At 47.0% G+C, this 17,635-nt stretch overlaps 1 protein-coding gene across 1 annotated transcript in view; it reads right to left on the reverse strand.

Moving 5' to 3' along the window:
* The window catches only part of LOC147711539 (uncharacterized), a 91,545-nt gene extending 74,157 nt beyond the window's left edge, over nucleotides 1-17,388 (reverse strand). Inside the window, exon 1 of the mRNA XM_086919500.1 lies at nucleotides 17,237-17,388. Coding sequence (XP_086775626.1) covers nucleotides 17,237-17,388 — 152 coding nt within the window. The remainder of the gene's footprint in view (nucleotides 1-17,236) is intronic.
* Nucleotides 17,389-17,635: the final 247 nt, after the last annotated feature.

Below are 17,635 nucleotides of genomic sequence, written 5' to 3' on the forward strand. Positions count from 1 at the left end.
TCCCAGCTAGTCCCAGGAACTGTACCTTTCTTGTGAGGTTCTCATTTATGGAAAGCAAGGATTAAGCACTGCTGTCCCTATATTACTTTTAGCAATTTCAGTGCATGTCTATGTTACCATTGTTATTTAACCAATGGAAATAATCATATTTTTAAGCCTTTAGTTTTGATAGTTTTAGTAGCTGAGTGTTTGCGCCTGTTTACAACATTCCAGGGCCTTGAGCTTCCAATAAACATTGTTTACATTTTTTTTTTCCAATGACCTGCCTTCTGCATGAAAAGTTGTATATTAATTTCTGTGGTCATTAGGGTCAAAGGACACTTGAGATAGTCTTTCTTCTACCTCTGTGATTCTAATAAAATGACACAACTGTGTTATTCGACCTCTAAACTGTCCTAGTTGTGAAGTCCTACTGGAGAGCGCACTACTGAGCCAGTACACATGAGACAAAGAGTCCTCAGAATCTGTTTCAGAATGTACAAGGGCTCAAGGGTATTTTGCCCATTAAAAGATGTTGTTTTGAACAGTTTTACAGTAAAATAGAAACACGCTGCGCGAACAAATGCACAACACACAAGCACAGCCCTTCATTAAGGGATTTCAGATGCTGAATCAATCAATACAAAGGCATCCAGCATGGTCATGAACTGACACACAGTTTGTTGCAAAAAAACAGTAAAAACCTTAAATTTGTGGGGCACTATTCTTAGTCGGTCCTTAAATCGTGACAAATTCAATTTCTTCCCGTGTTATCTCGTTTTGCTTCTATATTTCACCATCTCTTTTTCTGTTTTATGGCACTGGTTGGAAGATGAAGGAATAACATCAAATTGATCAGCCTTCAAAACTTTTTATGTCCCCGCAGTTAAAATCAGATGGAATTACCGGGTGAGTTTATCCACACACTGCTCACAAACTCATTCAATATTTCCTTTGCACGCCAGTCATGTGGTAAAAATCCCGGCGAAAGCTTGACTAGTCAGCCAGGTGTGCGCGGCAGAAGAGGAATACATCTCATTAATGTGGAATTGTTTTTAGGTTAATAATCTTACGTTAATTTTCCTTTAAAATATTGTCTTTGACCGTTAAACGCTCACACTGTTATAAAAAGAAGATAATAAATGATCTTGAAGCAAATTCTCCTGCCAAATGTCATAATTTATTTGCATAATTAGCTCTTAATTTTAATTCAATATGCAAATCCATGCTTCCTTTAAATTGCGGCAGCCTGTTTCTCGGCCTTTGCTGCAGTGAATTTATTGTGTCGGGGCTTTTTGAGAAAGCAGCTTCGCTGCCTTCTGGGGATGGCTAGGTGGGGGGAAGCGGGGCTGCAATTCAGACTTGAGCCACTTACCGCACTTGGGTTGAGGCATTTATGAATTTAGCCACCGTCCTCTACCCCCACTGAGGTAAGCAGCAGCTGGCTGTGAAAATAAAGCCATTGATACTGTCTGCTCGTTATGAATTTTATTGGATATTATCAGTAGCGGCTCATATTCGCTAAGAGTGGCGGGGGGATTCGGGAGGAATAGGGGTCGACAAGAGAGGGGGAAAAATAGAATAATAAAAAAAATAACGTACGTTCTTCTGCTTGTCTTCTGGAAGGCACAAGCTCCCAGCCGGCCCTGCGTCCAATCCTGAAGCTGCTCTCGCATGAGCGCAGCTTCAGGATTGGCCTGAGTGCTCTCCTTTAGAGCTTGAGAGAGCGCAAACTGACCAAAATGTAGAAATACATCACACTTACACGTAGTAAGCACAAGTCATGAAGAGAAATGCCATGAGTGCTGATAGTACCTACATCTATATTCTGAAATGTGTAGTTAATATAGAGATTTAAGTAGAAGTGGAACTAATACAGAAATGTGTGAAGTAATATGATTTTATTAGACGTGATTATTCCTGAATCCATGTTGTGTAGCTGCTAAAATGTAAGATGGCATACGGAAACGTTGAACGTGGTAGGCCTCAGGGCCAGAGCTAGGAGGGAGGGGGAAGGTGGTTAAATTTCACAATATGGATTGCACTAATGTTTAGTAATAATGAGTAGGCTTTGATTTATAGATGTGTTTACCGAATCAGTAGAGTAAGAGTATTAACATGCTAATAATTAAAGAAGAAGTTGAATACTATAAAAAATGTTGTAGAGCTGGAAAGTTTTAACGTTGATTTACACATATTAGTCTGGGCCGGGGAATGTTGCAACGCGGTTAGAAAACCATGAGATTTGGGATTTGGCTGCAAATGTATGTCTGGAAGAGAAAAGGGGGTATTCAATTATTAATAAAATGAATAGGAGTTTGTTCAAGAAATGGACCAGACATGGAGGAGGGTTCCGGAATGTTTAAGGGGTATCAGCGGGCCGGAGAAGAGTCTGAGAAGCAAGGTCGACTCTAACCACAAGGCCTCATCATGGAAAAAGCCAGAAGCTACACCACGTGAGGGGCGTCTCACGAGGGGCGTCCTAAATGTTGTTGGATTTTTGTATTAGGGACAGCATCCCTGGGTGGAGTTAGAGCAGAAGCCTGAGGACCCTTTAGAGAGCGGATGGGTAGGCAGAGAGGGGTCATGATTGGAGAACTATAGGTTTTCACCAAGAGTTTGAGAGTGGGTGGCTTCCCTTGGGAGTCATTCACTGCTGACACCTTTTGATAGGTTGAGACCTGGTTAAGTAGGGATACCATCTAGAGCAGGGTAGGGTCAGCCTAACCTGTACTTTCTCTCCGGCTGTAAATGACTGATAGATTTCAATATGTGTCTATGCTAATAGCACTATTGTTTTTAGAACTGGTATTGGTAGTGTCCGTTGTTCGTCTGAGGGCTTTCAGAGAGCACATGTATGTAGTGGGGCCCGTGTATCTGGTGAATCTCATTTTGAGATGCTTGTACCTGCAACTTATCTTGACTTTATAATAAATTTTTGAAAGCTAGAAGTTGTTTGTGATCCTTTGAAGCGGAGTCCTTTATTGGGTGAACTAACTTGGTAAGAGATGCACTTGCTTCCCTCAATGACAGGCAATAAAGGTTCAGTCGACCAGACCGGGGTTTTAGATCGATAGTGATAAGGTATTGATCAAAATCTCGCCCTTCCAGTTGGTAGCTATAGAGGATGGTTGCCTTCTTGAGGAAGGTGACCTAGGCCAGGTTAGATTACCCCAAGGCCCCTAGAGACCGATGATCAGAAGAACCGCCCGCTGAAGAAGGACCGGATGACGTGAGACAGAAAAGCAGCAGTATCGGTCGAGAGTGAGTATAAAGGGTCATGCGTGCTAGATTGCGGTGTTTTGTATTGTATCTATGTTGTAATGTCTGGCGGAGTTGAATGCCTGTAGAGTGACTGTGGAACAGGTTGTGAGCGCGCGCAACCGGTGGAAATCTTAAGCTCAAGGAGAGCTTAAGTGGTTCGGGTGTATCGGACACTCAGAGTAATTGTTAACTAGTGTGAAGGGGGTCATGAGGTACCATTGATCACCCGAAAGACCGAGATAGGGGGAATGTAAGAGTGAGTGCGTGAGTAACGGACGCTGGTCGGAAGTTACTGTGTGTGTAAAGAACCTATCAGAGAGACGATAGACATCTCGTCAGTTGTGTTGACAATTACAGATAGACTGTGGACGTACAGTCGAGGGAAGTGACCGCTTGGTCGGAAGTAGTCCTTTTTCGGTGTATGAATGGGACGCATGCATGACCGCGAGGAGAGCTGAGAAAGGAGGGGTGCTGCTGCGAAGCGGAGACTAGTGACGTCAGAAAGTGCCGCGCTGGGATTGGCCGGCCGGTGAAAGACCGCGCTGCGATAGGCCAGCTAGCAAAGCCGCGCTAGGATTGGTGGATTGTCATCAGGAAGTAAACAAAGTATTCAAGCTGGAAATCTTGCGCATAATTATGAAGTGTTTTAAATGGTTAAGAGCGCTGTTTAAAAGAGAACGCAGGGGATCGTATGAAGGGGAAGAAGCCCCGCCGGAGGGTACGCCAGCTCGTTACATGGGGACAAATGTTGGGCTGCACACGATTCTGTGGATCTCAGAGTGGAGTAAGATGACAGATGGAAATGAGGAACTCACGTTCCCGAAGTACGGGACGTTCAGATTAGAGGTGCTACACAGATTAAAAGCAATTATGACCTCTACGAGACCCTTGCCTAGACCAACTCAGTTTGAAGCCCTTAATGCATGGATTAGGGCAGCGCATGAGAAAAACATGAACAGACGGCAAGAAAGAGTGAAACGTTCGGTAAGAGCAGTACAGGATGCTAAGTGGGATGAGGATGCTAAAAGATGGAGGGTGCATAACATGGAAGTAAATAAATTATATCCAGTGTTAGAGATGCCCGGGAACAAAAGCCCCCTAGAAGAGGATGACGAGAGCGAGACAGAGGACAGCCTGATAAACAGATTATTGACAGACAGGCCACCTCCGTATAACAGAGCAGGGGGAGATGTCGAGAATGGAGAGAAGGGGGGGGGCAATGCAGGAGAGCATGGGCCGCTTCCCAGTCTCAATTGGGATCCCGCTGCAAAGAAAGAACTGTCCCAGCCTAGCCAAGTGCAACAGGTGGTCGGGAGGTTTGTGGTGCAGAAGGCGCCAGAAACGGAGTGTGCCACTTCCTACGCATTACCCGATGCACTACAGGTACCTGTTACCATAGGTCCTATAGTATCGATATATGACCCAGATAGGGCTAGAGGGGAAGAACGGGTACGGAGGGGCAGAGAAAGAGCAGAGATGGCAAGGAGGAATGACACGATCAACTCCCCAAGTCAGTTGCCGATACCAAGGGATTGGAGCACCCCAGTGCACACAACAGGAGATCTGGGGGACATTAGATGGCCAGAGGATATGAGGGGACCAGGACGGAAATCCTTTCAAGAATTAAACGAGTACATGAAGAAATGGGATGAGGCAGTTGAGGCTCACAAGAGCATCATAGCGGCGGAAGCTGAAAGGGAAAGTCAGGACAGCAGAGCCCGGACTCACTGCGGGGCTGAAGAGAGCAGTCCGGAGTGGGACGGGAGGGAGAAGGACAGTAGGAGAGGCACCCATTGGGCCCGGAGGGGAGGTAGATCAGACCTGGAAAACGGGGGCCCAGAGAACGGGGGGTGTCTCGCCCGATACCTAATGAAGAAGACAGGAGGGCTCGGGAGTACAGGGACAGCTTTAAGTGTATCCACTGTGTGCCCGGCAGGAGAGAGCAGAGTGGGAGTTCCGAGAGGCCACACCATAGTCCCTGTGATGACGGATATGAGCGCACCCCAGGGAATATGGGAAACCAGGAAGGATCGTATCAGATACTGAGTGATATGAGGCCAAGAGCGAATGGGGACCGAAGGGAGAATAGCAGAGAGGCCTACTGTGAAAAGAGAGGAGAGAAGGAACAAAGTGAGATAGGGGGTAACAGGCCCGTGTTCCATCACCTTCCAAGATCGGATGGCCGAGCATGGGATCTGGAGAGATGGGAACAAGAGAGAGTACTCCCCAGCTCTCCCGAACCCAAACGTAGGGCCCGGAGTTGGGATGGGAGAGGAACCTGTGAACCTCCCTCGAAGGAGTTATTGCGAGCAGAAATAAAAGCCAAAAGACTCAATGTCTCCAGCTTAAAGTCAGATCTGGACGACATGGTAGACGGTACCCTGCCCTTAGAAAGAATGGACATGTATGAGCAGGATGAAATTCTGTTCATGGCAAAGGACGTAACTCGAAAGGCGAGAGCAATCCACGAGAAATTAGTCGAACTAGCAGGCAAATATATGGTAGACCTGTCAAGGACCAAAGCATTACAGGGCAACCGCAGGCTACATTACACAGACCGAGATCTAGATGAGAGGAGAACCATCGGATTGAAAACACACATAAGGGAACTGATCACTGGAATAAGGACATGGAGGGCCCTAGATAAGTGGGAAGAGAGGTGGTCCAAGAGAGGGACCGTCAGGAGAAGCACACTTGGGATGACACCAGGAGGACAGCAGGGAGTAGAGACATACCCTTTGAGGGAAGTCGCAAATGGGACCTATGTCCACGTCCCTTGGAGTAGGGGGGATTTAGCTGCTTTTACCACCTCTTTCCCCAAACTGCGGGAAAACCCAGTGGAGTGGTATAAGCAAGTTGAGAGATTCGTAAAAATCTCAAAGGTCCTATGGATAGATTTAAACACACTGTTTGACATAGTAGTGCCAGGGGATTTGTGGACCGCATGCAAGGTTAGCGCTGAGTGGCCCACCATAGAGCCCGAGAGAGATGCTAGGACTAATGGGCCGTCCGAGAGTGTGATGGCAAAGTTCGAGAGAGTATTGACTTGGCTGAAAGATAAAGTGCCAATGCAGGACATAGATTGGGTAAAAATTGACCGAACAAGACAGGAACCCAAAGAGACGGTTCACGAATACTATGAGAGACTGCTGAAGGCGTTTAAACAGTATAGCGGTCTGGATGTCATGGATCCGAAGGACATAGGGCAATTTGTGTCCAAATTCGTTTTGGGGCTGAGACCGGATATTAGTTTAATGATACAGCAACACTTGATCTGTTGGCAAAATAAACCCCTAGACAAAATACTGAGGTATGCCAGGTACTGCTGTGATGAGATAGACTCCAAGGCTAAGAAACTAAAGGAGAAACTGATGGTGGTACAGATGCAGGCAGCAGGGAAGGGGGGACAGCAGCAACAGCAACCAGGAACAGGTACTGGAGGGAAGAAACAGTACAGCCAGAACAAGGGCAATGAGGAGAACTCCACCTTTAGACCCAGGATAGATATAGCTGCCTTAAAGAAAACAACTAGGTGCCACCAGTGTAACGAGGTGGGGCATTGGAAACGCGAGTGTCCCTATAATGTTGAGATAGGAGACCAAGAGGCAGAAGAGGAAGAGACCCAGAGTGCACCTACAAGAGGGATAACGCAATACCAGGGAAAGGTGCTCAAAGGGGGGGGGCCTCCTCCCCGAGCCCAGTTCCCGCAGGCACCCAGGGTAGGGACTATGGGTAAGACATATAGACAGATGCCCCTGTTTGTCGGAGGAGAGGAATGCTATTATGTGGACCCACTAACTGGACAGAGGGTGGAAAGGGATGACTGCACCCTCGGGGCAGCTCTGGAGGTAGATCAGAGGGGACCCTATGTTGAGGCCGAAGTGGCAGGGTTCCCCACAACATTTCTAGTGGACACAGGAGCCACTCGATCCACGATCAGATCAGCCGCAGTTCCAGGCCTGCCCATGTCTGGAGAGACCATACAAGTGGTGGGGGTCGCTAACAGGAGAATGACCAGTCCTCTGACTGAGCCCGTGCAGGTGAAAATAGGGAAGTACAGTGATGAGCACCAGTTTGTGGTTTGCGATTCTAGTCCTGTATGTCTGCTAGGAAGAGACCTTTTGTGCAAATTGAACTGCACTATATACTGTACACCGCAAGGAGTGGAGGTACTGACTAATGATGATGATGCAGACTTCAAAGTCGCAAATTCCAGAATATGTGTGGAGTTGTATCCCACTCTGACAGTAGACGAGCTCCCCTGGGATCTGAGAGAGACAGTTGCTCCAGAAGTGTGGGATTTCACTGGGGAAGAGATTGGGTTGGTGAAAGGGGTGGACCCAGTGAAAATTGTAGTGAAACCTCATGCTGAGTTTCCAAGAACACCTCAGTATAAATTGACTCCAGAAACGATTGCAGGCATAAAGCCCGTGATTGAGTCCATGATTAGGCAGGGAATCTTGAAGGAAATCGTGGGTAGTCCATGTAACTCCCCGATTATGGGTTTGCAGAAACCAAATGGGAAATTTCGGATAGTGCAGGACCTCAGAAAGATTAATAACATAGTCGTTTCGTGTTGTCCAGTGGTACCGAATCCATCAGTGATACTGTTTCAGATACCGTTCCAAGCCGAATGGTTCACTGTAATTGATCTTTGTCAAGCTTTCTTCTCGATCCCTTTGGACGAAGAAAGCCATTTTCTTTTCGCATTTAAGCTGGAAGGTCGCGTCCTAACATGGTGTCGTATTCCTCAGGGGTATACAGAGAGCCCATCGATCTTCAACCAGCTCCTGAAGAGAAATCTTGAAAGTCTAGAGCTGCCCCAGAGGTCAGTTCTGGTCCAGTACATAGACAACCTTCTTGTGGCGTCAGAAACAGAAGAAGCCTGCAGGGAGGACTCTATTGCATTGTTAAATCACCTAGCTGAAAATGGGCATAAGGTGTCCCCGGGAAAATTGCAGTACTGCCTGACAGAGGTACAGTACTTGGGACACAGAATTGAGAAAGGTAAACGAAAAGTGTCACCAGACAGGATAGAGGCCATCATGAAGATGAATGCGCCTAAAACGCAGAGAGAAGTCAGGATGTTCCTAGGAATGGTGGGATATTGCCGACAGTGGATTGCAAACTTTTCACTGAAAGCAAAGCCCTTGCAAAAACTGACGCACAAGGAGGTGAGTGATCCGGTACCATGGGACAAAGACTGTTTGATGGCGTTCCTGCAGCTGAGAGAAGACTTGTGTCGTGCTCCGGCTCTGGGAATGCCAGATTACGATAAACCATTCTTGCTCTACTGCTGTGAGAGAGAGGGATGCGCGCTGTCTGTGTTAGTCCAAATTCATGGGAATGCCCGTAGACCAGTCGCGTATTTCTCGGCTACTTTAGACCCAGTAGCCGCAGCGTTGCCCGGATGTCTCAAATCCGTTGCCGCAACAGGTGTCAGCATTGAGAGGTGTGAAAATATCGTCATGGGGCACCCGTTAGAGGTGCATGTGCCCCACTCTGTTGAATTGTTGATGACCAGGACCAAAACCCAGCATCTGACGAACAGCAGGCTCACGCGCTATGAGCAAGTCATTCTTGCTGCAGAGAACGTGACCCTCAGGAGATGCTCTGTTTTAAATCCTGCTACCTTGATGCCACTTCCAAACGATATTGAGGATGATGATGAATGTACAGACCATGACTGCCTCGATGTGACTGAACTATGCACCAAACCAAGACCCGACATCGTAGATGAGCCACTGACCGACCCAGATGAAATTTTCTTTGTCGATGGCTCATGTGTAAGAGACGAAGTTGGGCAGTTGAGAGCAGCTTACGCTGTTTGTACAATTACTGGAGTAGTGGAAGCTGGATGCCTGGAAGGAGTACACTCCGCTCAGGTAGCCGAGATTATTGCCCTGACGCGTGCCTGCCTGGCAAGCAATCAAATCCGAGTCACCATATACACTGACAGTCAATATGGTTACGGGGTAGTTCATGATTACGGGCAGTTGTGGTCTCAAAGAGGTTTCATGACCTCTTCAGGCTCTCCCATTCGCAATGGAGAGTTTGTGCGCCTGTTGTTAGAGGCGTTGCAATGTCCAGCAGGTATCGCAGTTGTGAAGTGCACCGCACATACCAGAAACATGGACTTCGTGTCACAAGGCAATAGATATGCCGACGAAGTCGCGCGGTATTACGCGGAAACAGGGTACTCTTTCACAGAGGTGGAAGTGGGTGGAATAAATGTAAGGACTGAATTAGCTATGATATTGGAAACTGTTGATACTTGGGACGAACTGAAGGAGATGCAAGAGAATGCTCCTGACTGTGAAAGAGAAACATGGCAAAAGGCAGGATGTGTGATGGGTGAGGCCCATTTCTGGGTCTCAGCAGATGGCAGAGCAGTGTTGCCCAATGAGATGGTGAGCCCAATGGCCCGACACATACATGGTCCTGTCCACTTGGGAAGAGATGCTATGCTGAGAGTGTTTAGACAGACCTGGTACAACCCTAAGTTCAGAGTAGCAGCTGAAGCAGTGTGCCAGCGTTGTGTGACGTGCCAGCAGTTGAATGTAGGGAAAAAGACACCAGTTGCACTGAGCCACATAGGGAGGTCAGGAGGTCCATTCAATCGAATGCAGATAGATTTTATCGAAATGCCAAGGTGCAGCCGCCTCCGTTATATCCTGGTGGTTGTCTGCGTTTTCTCCAGGTGGGTTGAGGCATATCCTACACGCAGGTGCGACACCCTCGCAGTAGCTAAGATACTGCTTAGGGAGCTTATCCCGCGCTTCGGGGTGCCGGCCTCTTTGGAATCAGATAGGGGAACGCATTTCAACAGCTCGCTTGTGAAAATGATTTGTGCAGCTTTGAACATAGATCAGAAACTACATTGCAGTTATCGACCAGAAGCTTCAGGAATTGTGGAGCAAATAAATGGCACCATCAAGGCCAGAATTGCAAAGGTGTGTTCATCAACATCCTTGAGTTGGCCTGATGCGTTGCCATTGGTCCTTATGAGCCTCCGTAGTACCCCGGATAGGAGAACGGGTTTGTCTCCTCATGAAGTGTTGATGGGAAGAGCAATGAGGTTACCTTCTGTCCCAACTGCTGCACTGATTAGCATCACAGATGATATGATCCTGGACTATTGTAAGGGGCTGTCTGACGCCATTCATTCTGTGTCTCTTCAGGTGCAGGCTGCCGAGGTACCATCGTGCCAGGACCCGTGTCATGACTTGCTTCCTGGGGACTGGGTCCTGGTGAAAAAACACGTGAGAAGCAGCTGCCTGGATGTTCGTTGGCGTGGGCCCTTCCAGATCATCCTGACCACAAACACGGCAGTGAAGGTGGGAGGCCTGCCCAACTGGATCCACGCGTCGCACACGCGGAGGGTTCCAGCACCTCTGGAAGAAACAGCTCCTCTCTCGGATAGACGTCCAGCAGCGGACCGAGAAGCCATAGAGGGGGCTAGCCAAGCTGTAGAGGTGCCAGCGGAAGCGAGGAACGAGTCTGACCAAGCTGAGGACGGTCAGTACAGCAGCGAGACAGACGACGCTACTGAAGGAGAAAGTAGCTGGGAGTACGAGTCAGACGCCGACAGGTCTGACAGAGAGCGTGAAAAAACAAGAAGAAGACGGAGTAGAAGGGTACGTGGAGAAGCTGATTGGCCGCAAAGAAGGAGCTCTAGCCTGAGGTCAACTCCGGAGAGAACCCTTCCTCCGATATCAGAAGACTCAGACCCAGAAGAAGGTGCTCAGGGCGCTGAAGCACCGGAGTTGAGGAGGTCAAGAAGAGTGCGTGTGCCTAACAGAAGATACTCCACCCCTGAGTGGACGTATCTGGCGACAGATGGCTTCGAAACCAGTGACAGGGAGGATCCGAGCGGTGGTAGTGTCCAGTTCTGAGCCCATCGTAACAGTGGAGATACGACTGTTAGTGCCCGGAGTCGAACAAGAAGGGTCACTGACATTTATGCTCCCCCGTCCTCCCTGCCTCAGCAAGTTAAAGCACATGTTTCTCACAGAATTGCAATTCCCCGATTTTGGTACAAAGATATCCGCCCCAGAAGAGCATAACCTTCGTATGGAAATATTGAATTTTGCTATCGAAGCTGCAGGCGAGCGCCTGATAGTGGATGCTTAAAAGACTTTGTAAATAAGCGTGAAGAAAAGAAGATTACCTAGCGCCTAGGAAGCAGAGAATCTTAGGGACCTTCCCTGAGTTGATGGAGAAGGGCTAGGGTTGTCTGTATTGAACTATAAAGAACTTTTGCGAAAAGGGTTGTCAGCTTCCAGTTGCGTGGTTCTCAGGACAAAAGGAGTAAAAGAGACTGTAAAGGAACGAAAAAAAAGAAAGGAACTTTGTGCTGAGTTACGAGAGAGCCACACTATCTGACGAAATGGAGGCCGGTACCCAGAACCGCAGAGCGAAATGTATAATAGGTACACTAATAGTAGGAGTGATAATATTAATAGCTTTAGTAGTAACAGTCTCTTATGTAAAGGGACATGAGGAAGAGGCAAAGGTAACTGATGTGAAATCTGTAGAGGCGCTTACACCCACCGTTGCTGGTGAGAAAAGGGAAAACACACAAGAAAAAGCGTTATTAGCTGCAGAAGCCCGCAGGTTACACGTAGATGAGTCCCAGGGAGACTTTAGGTCAAATGCTTATGCAAAACTTCTATACGAATACGTGGATGCCATGGAGGTCAAGGACTGTTACGTCTGCATGCAGTTGCCGGCGTCGGTAGATGAAGGCATTAGATATCATCACCTCCCGCTGACATATGGCATTACATGTAGCTTGTTGCTTAGTATATTTTATGGGAGAGATAGTTTTGAATACTATTTCTCCAATTACGATGCAGTGTTACCAGAAGTCCCAAATTATAAACAAATGAATAAATGGGACTACTGGAAGAGTGAAGACAGGTTGGCAAAGTTTTTCATTCCTTGGATTACTTTAGATACTTCACATGCCCGTAGAAATAACCTGACATGCAAGGTGTCAGAAGTTGAGAAAAAGTTTATAGGGCAGGTGGATGATCGGAATAGGAGACAAAAGATTTTGGAAAAATCAGGACAATGGAAAACAGATTGGACCGAGGAAGAAAAAGCACACAAGAGAAAGGGTAGTAGTGGTCCAATAGCTTTAGATAGAACGCAGAGAGGAAAGTTATGTCTTCATAGAGCCAAAACGTATTATGAAAATGTATACGTGGGAGAAGTTAGCTGTGAACATGCTTTCAATTTAGAGTACTACACCAAGGACTTCCTGAAGGGAATGCAAGTGATTCCAAATGTATATTTTGTATGTGGAAGAAATGCCTATGTGAGGCTACCTGATAATTGGTATGGCTCATGTTATTTGGCAATTATCTTCCCTAAAATATATCATGCCCAAGACTTAGAGATCATCGAGGGCAAGACATCAGCGAGGGGAAGGAGAGATGTAGGAGATGTAGAAATGGTTGGAGATGTCTTTGGAGCTGTGTTCCCTCTTTTGGGATTAATCCTTAATGATGTTAAAATTAGACGACTGGCAACAGTCGTAGACAGGTTGTCTGCCAGCACTGCTCAGTCCTTAATGCTGGTAGAAGGAGAGATGCAATCGATAAGGGCTATGGTTCTCCAGAACCGTCTTGCATTAGATGTCCTATTAGCAAAAGAGGGCGGAGTCTGTAAGGCTTTGAAGGTCCAAGAATGTTGCACTTACATTCCAGACAATTCGAAGCCCCTTGAAAAGGTTATTAGGAACATAACTGATATTCACAAAGAGATCGAAGACCTGAGCAGAGAAAATGTCTGGGAAAAGGTGGGCCAAGGAATAAGTGAAGCTGGAGGTTGGCTCACCACCTTAGGCAAAAGCTTTGTGTGGAAAATACTAAAACCTATCATCATAATATTGATCTGTGGGATCGTGTTGTGGGGTTTGGTGAGGGTATTCAAATGGTACAGAGCAAGAAGGTCAGAGAGGGCTCAGAGAAAACAGCTGCAGAGATTGGCTGCCATACAAGATAGTCAGTACCGGAGTCTGAGGGCTCTGGAAACACAGAAACGAGTTATGCTAGCAATCACTGCAGTTTAAATGTTAATGATGACCCCGAGAGGTCATCAAAGGGGGGAACTGAGAGAGCGCAAACTGACCAAAATGTAGAAATACATCACACTTACACGTAGTAAGCACAAGTCATGAAGAGAAATGCCATGAGTGCTGATAGTACCTACATCTATATTCTGAAATGTGTAGTTAATATAGAGATTTAAGTAGAAGTGGAACTAATACAGAAATGTGTGAAGTAATATGATTTTATTAGACGTGATTATTCCTGAATCCATGTTGTGTAGCTGCTAAAATGTAAGATGGCATACGGAAACGTTGAACGTGGTAGGCCTCAGGGCCAGAGCTAGGAGGGAGGGGGAAGGTGGTTAAATTTCACAATATGGATTGCACTAATGTTTAGTAATAATGAGTAGGCTTTGATTTATAGATGTGTTTACCGAATCAGTAGAGTAAGAGTATTAACATGCTAATAATTAAAGAAGAAGTTGAATACTATAAAAAATGTTGTAGAGCTGGAAAGTTTTAACGTTGATTTACACATATTAGTCTGGGCCGGGGAATGTTGCAACGCGGTTAGAAAACCATGAGATTTGGGATTTGGCTGCAAATGTCTGTCTGGAAGAGAAAAGGGGGTATTCAATTATTAATAAAATGAATAGGAGTTTGTTCAAGAAATGGACCAGACATGGAGGAGGGTTCCGGAATGTTTAAGGGGTATCAGCGGGCCGGAGAAGAGTCTGAGAAGCAAGGTCGACTCTAACCACAAGGCCTCATCATGGAAAAAGCCAGAAGCTACACCACGTGAGGGGCGTCTCACGAGGGGCGTCCTAAATGTTGTTGGATTTTTGTATTAGGGACAGCATCCCTGGGTGGAGTTAGAGCAGAAGCCTGAGGACCCTTTAGAGAGCGGATGGGTAGGCAGAGAGGGGTCATGATTGGAGAACTATAGGTTTTCACCAAGAGTTTGAGAGTGGGTGGCTTCCCTTGGGAGTCATTCACTGCTGACACCTTTTGATAGGTTGAGACCTGGTTAAGTAGGGATACCATCTAGAGCAGGGTAGGGTCAGCCTAACCTGTACTTTCTCTCCGGCTGTAAATGACTGATAGATTTCAATATGTGTCTATGCTAATAGCACTATTGTTTTTAGAACTGGTATTGGTAGTTTCCGTTGTTCGTCTGAGGGCTTTCAGAGAGCACATGTATGTAGTGGGGCCCGTGTATCTGGTGAATCTCATTTTGAGATGCTTGTACCTGCAACTTATCTTGACTTTATAATAAATCTTTGAAAGCTAGAAGTTGTTTGTGATCCTTTGAAGCGGAGTCCTTTATTGGGTGAACTAACTTGGTAAGAGATGCACTTGCTTCCCTCAATGACAGGCAATAAAGGTTCAGTTGACCAGACCGGGGTTTTAGATCGATAGTGATAAGGTATTGATCAAAATCTCGCCCTTCCAAGCTCCAGGACCGACTAAAAGTTTGTGACTGGTCTCTCCAGCCCCAGCAATGAAGCTGGGGTTGACGAGAGCTTCACTGAGCATGATAATCTGGCCGGCCTGAGACGGCCAACCAAACTATGATGCACAGTGAAGGGAGTGCGCTACCACTCCCCTTAGTGCTCTCACCCCCCAGGCCCCGGCCCAAGACTCTGCAGGAAAGAAGAAATACAACGAGTGTTGTATTATTTTACTGAACTATTTTATTTGCAACAGCGCCCAATGCAAGGTAGCCACAAGCTACACCTCGCCTGAACTCTCATTTACCATTTCCACTCCTTTCCGGTTCCAGGGCGTTTATCTCCTCCGTTATTTGGCAAGATAGGAATCGCCAACACAGGACTGGCCACCAGAGTCGAATGGTCATCAGAGTCTGGATGGTGGTCTGTGGTGCGGTAGTGTGAAGTGTTTTTGTCACTGTTTGAAGTTGAAGGCCCTCGTCAGGAGGCCACTCCAGTTTGCACCACCCATTGCCACTGGTAGCAATGCCAATTACAATACAAACACAACTCCTAACCATCACACTAATACTAGTGTGATCATTCAGACTGCATGAGGCCCGCCCAGCTCTAACAATGGTGAAGGAGCTGGTATTAGTTGTTTTTAATGTATATTAAATTCATACACACCTGTTGTTCTGCTTATATTTAATTTACACAAACAGAGCTACAATGTGGCAGCTGTCACCAGTGCCGGTGTTGGTTATTAAGTGTCGGTGCCGAGCACTGGAAACCACTGGTTCAAATTAAGCACAGACCGTTTACCAGGTCGTGATGCTGTGACCATGTTCCCTTTGATTGCGGTGACTTGTAGTGGATGAGTGCTGAATGGGGTGTTCGATTTCTTCTGTTGCTTTTGTTTGGCTACCACCCAATCACCTGGTTCAAAGAAAGCCTCCTGTTTCCACAGTCTGACATCTGCATGAGATTTCATTTTCTTTTTCTTCTCTTGGTCTGTGGTGCAGACCGTGTCAGAGCTTATAAGGCATTCAGACTTCCGCTGTGGTGACTTGGCCACATGGATCACCTAAACATGAGTGCGGGTGGGCTTTCTCCCGTTGTTCAGTGCGCGGTGGCCCGGTACGTCTCAGGGCTTGACAGAGAGTGTCTTTTAGCACAAGTACTTCTTCATTGGCTCTTTGCACAGTTCGTTTGAGTGTTCCAAGGCAGTGGAGGCTGGTATTTAACAGTGGTGGGTCGTGGGATCGGAGGGCATGATAAACAAATTCAAACACCTGGTGTAGCTGCAGCCTCTCGTTCCTCTTCGCCTGCTTCCAGGGCAGGAAGCAGCAAGCACCCAGCTACCAGGCTCCCCATAGCCAATCACAACGCTGCAAACAGTGGTTCTGTGCTCAGCCAGGGAATGGGACGCTTGGCACCCAGACTGTAATGCAGCCTGGTGCGGAACATGCAAAGTGCGCATGACGGTTTAGCCAGCCTAAGACGGCCGGCAAAAGCATCTTGCATACTTGGAGTGGGCAAAACACTCTTGCCCTGCGTGCAAAGCAGCCCGCCCCACTTCTACCCAGCTGAGCTAGGACGGAAAGTAAAATGATAATTACAATGAGTTATTATCATTTTATTTTTTCCTTGTCGGCCTGCTCAGTGGGGCGCCACTCCTCTGCCTTAGCGGAGGAGCTGCCACTGTTGCCATGAACCATCTACAATTCCATTGGCCTGAGACCAGAGCGGGGTTATGCACTGCTGTTCGATATCAAGGACTCTCAGGAAGTTTCTGAAGTCTCCGCTGGTGAATGGTGGTCCATTGTCAGATTTTAAAATCATGAGAGACCCCAAGGTTGCGAAACATCATTCAGGACCTTAAGGATCTTGGCTGCACTGGTGGAAGAGAACATCTTAACCAGTGGGAACCTGGAGTATTCATCTATCAGAACAAGAAGGTAATTGGAAGATTCAAGTGGGCCAAAGAATTCAACCACTTTCCTCACCCACACACCTGCTGGCATCTCTGACATCACAAGTGGCAAAGGACCTGTGGCTGGCACCAGACAGATGCACAGATGGCATTTTTGCAGTTCCGTTTTTAACATGACATCTAGCCCAGGAAACCATAGCCTGTCTTGGAGAGTCCTCTTGGTGGCAACTAGTCCTCAGTGTCCTACGTGGGCTTGGTCGATGGCTTGTTTGTGGAGAGTCTTAGGGATCACTATCTGTAACCCTCTCAGGACCAGTCCTTCACTAGCGACTGCCAGTTCATCCTTGATGTTGTGGAATGCCCTAATTTCCTCTGAGCCATCACACCACTCTGTGCTATGTTTCCACTTGCTTTGTTAAATGAGATGTATCAGGAGAGTCAGTGCACTGCAATTTTTTGTGACTTCAGCGATCTTAGAAATATAGAGGGCATTATGTATGCTTGTACTGACTATAAATTGTAGATATTCCTCTGCCATGGATGTGTTTCTTTGGTGAGGCTTGAGGTTACCTGGAAAAGTAGTCATCTGGATTGTGCTCTTTGCCAGGTTTGTGGTCTATGAGGTAGTCATATTCTTGGATGCGAATTCTCCCCCGTTCCATTCTAGGGGGCATCTTGACTTTGGGATTCTCAAAGATAGTTAGGAGAGCCAGATGATCCATGATGATGACGAATTTCTTGCTGTACAAGAAAACATGGAATTGTTCACAGCCACATACCACTGCAATATTCTCCTTCTCGGTTGTGAAGAAGCCTTTTCTGCATCAGACAGGCTTCTGCCGGCAAAAGTGGCTATGTGACATTTGACCTTCGAGGACCCAGTGTACTGAGCCAGAATAGTGCCAGCCCCACTGGGTTCACGTCAACTATCACTACAGTATCCAGTTTGGGATTGAAATATGCCATGAC

The sequence above is a fragment of the Lissotriton vulgaris genome, chromosome 5, assembly GCF_964263255.1.
Source record: "Lissotriton vulgaris chromosome 5, aLisVul1.2, whole genome shotgun sequence".
Classification (NCBI taxonomy): Eukaryota; Metazoa; Chordata; class Amphibia; order Caudata; family Salamandridae; genus Lissotriton; species Lissotriton vulgaris.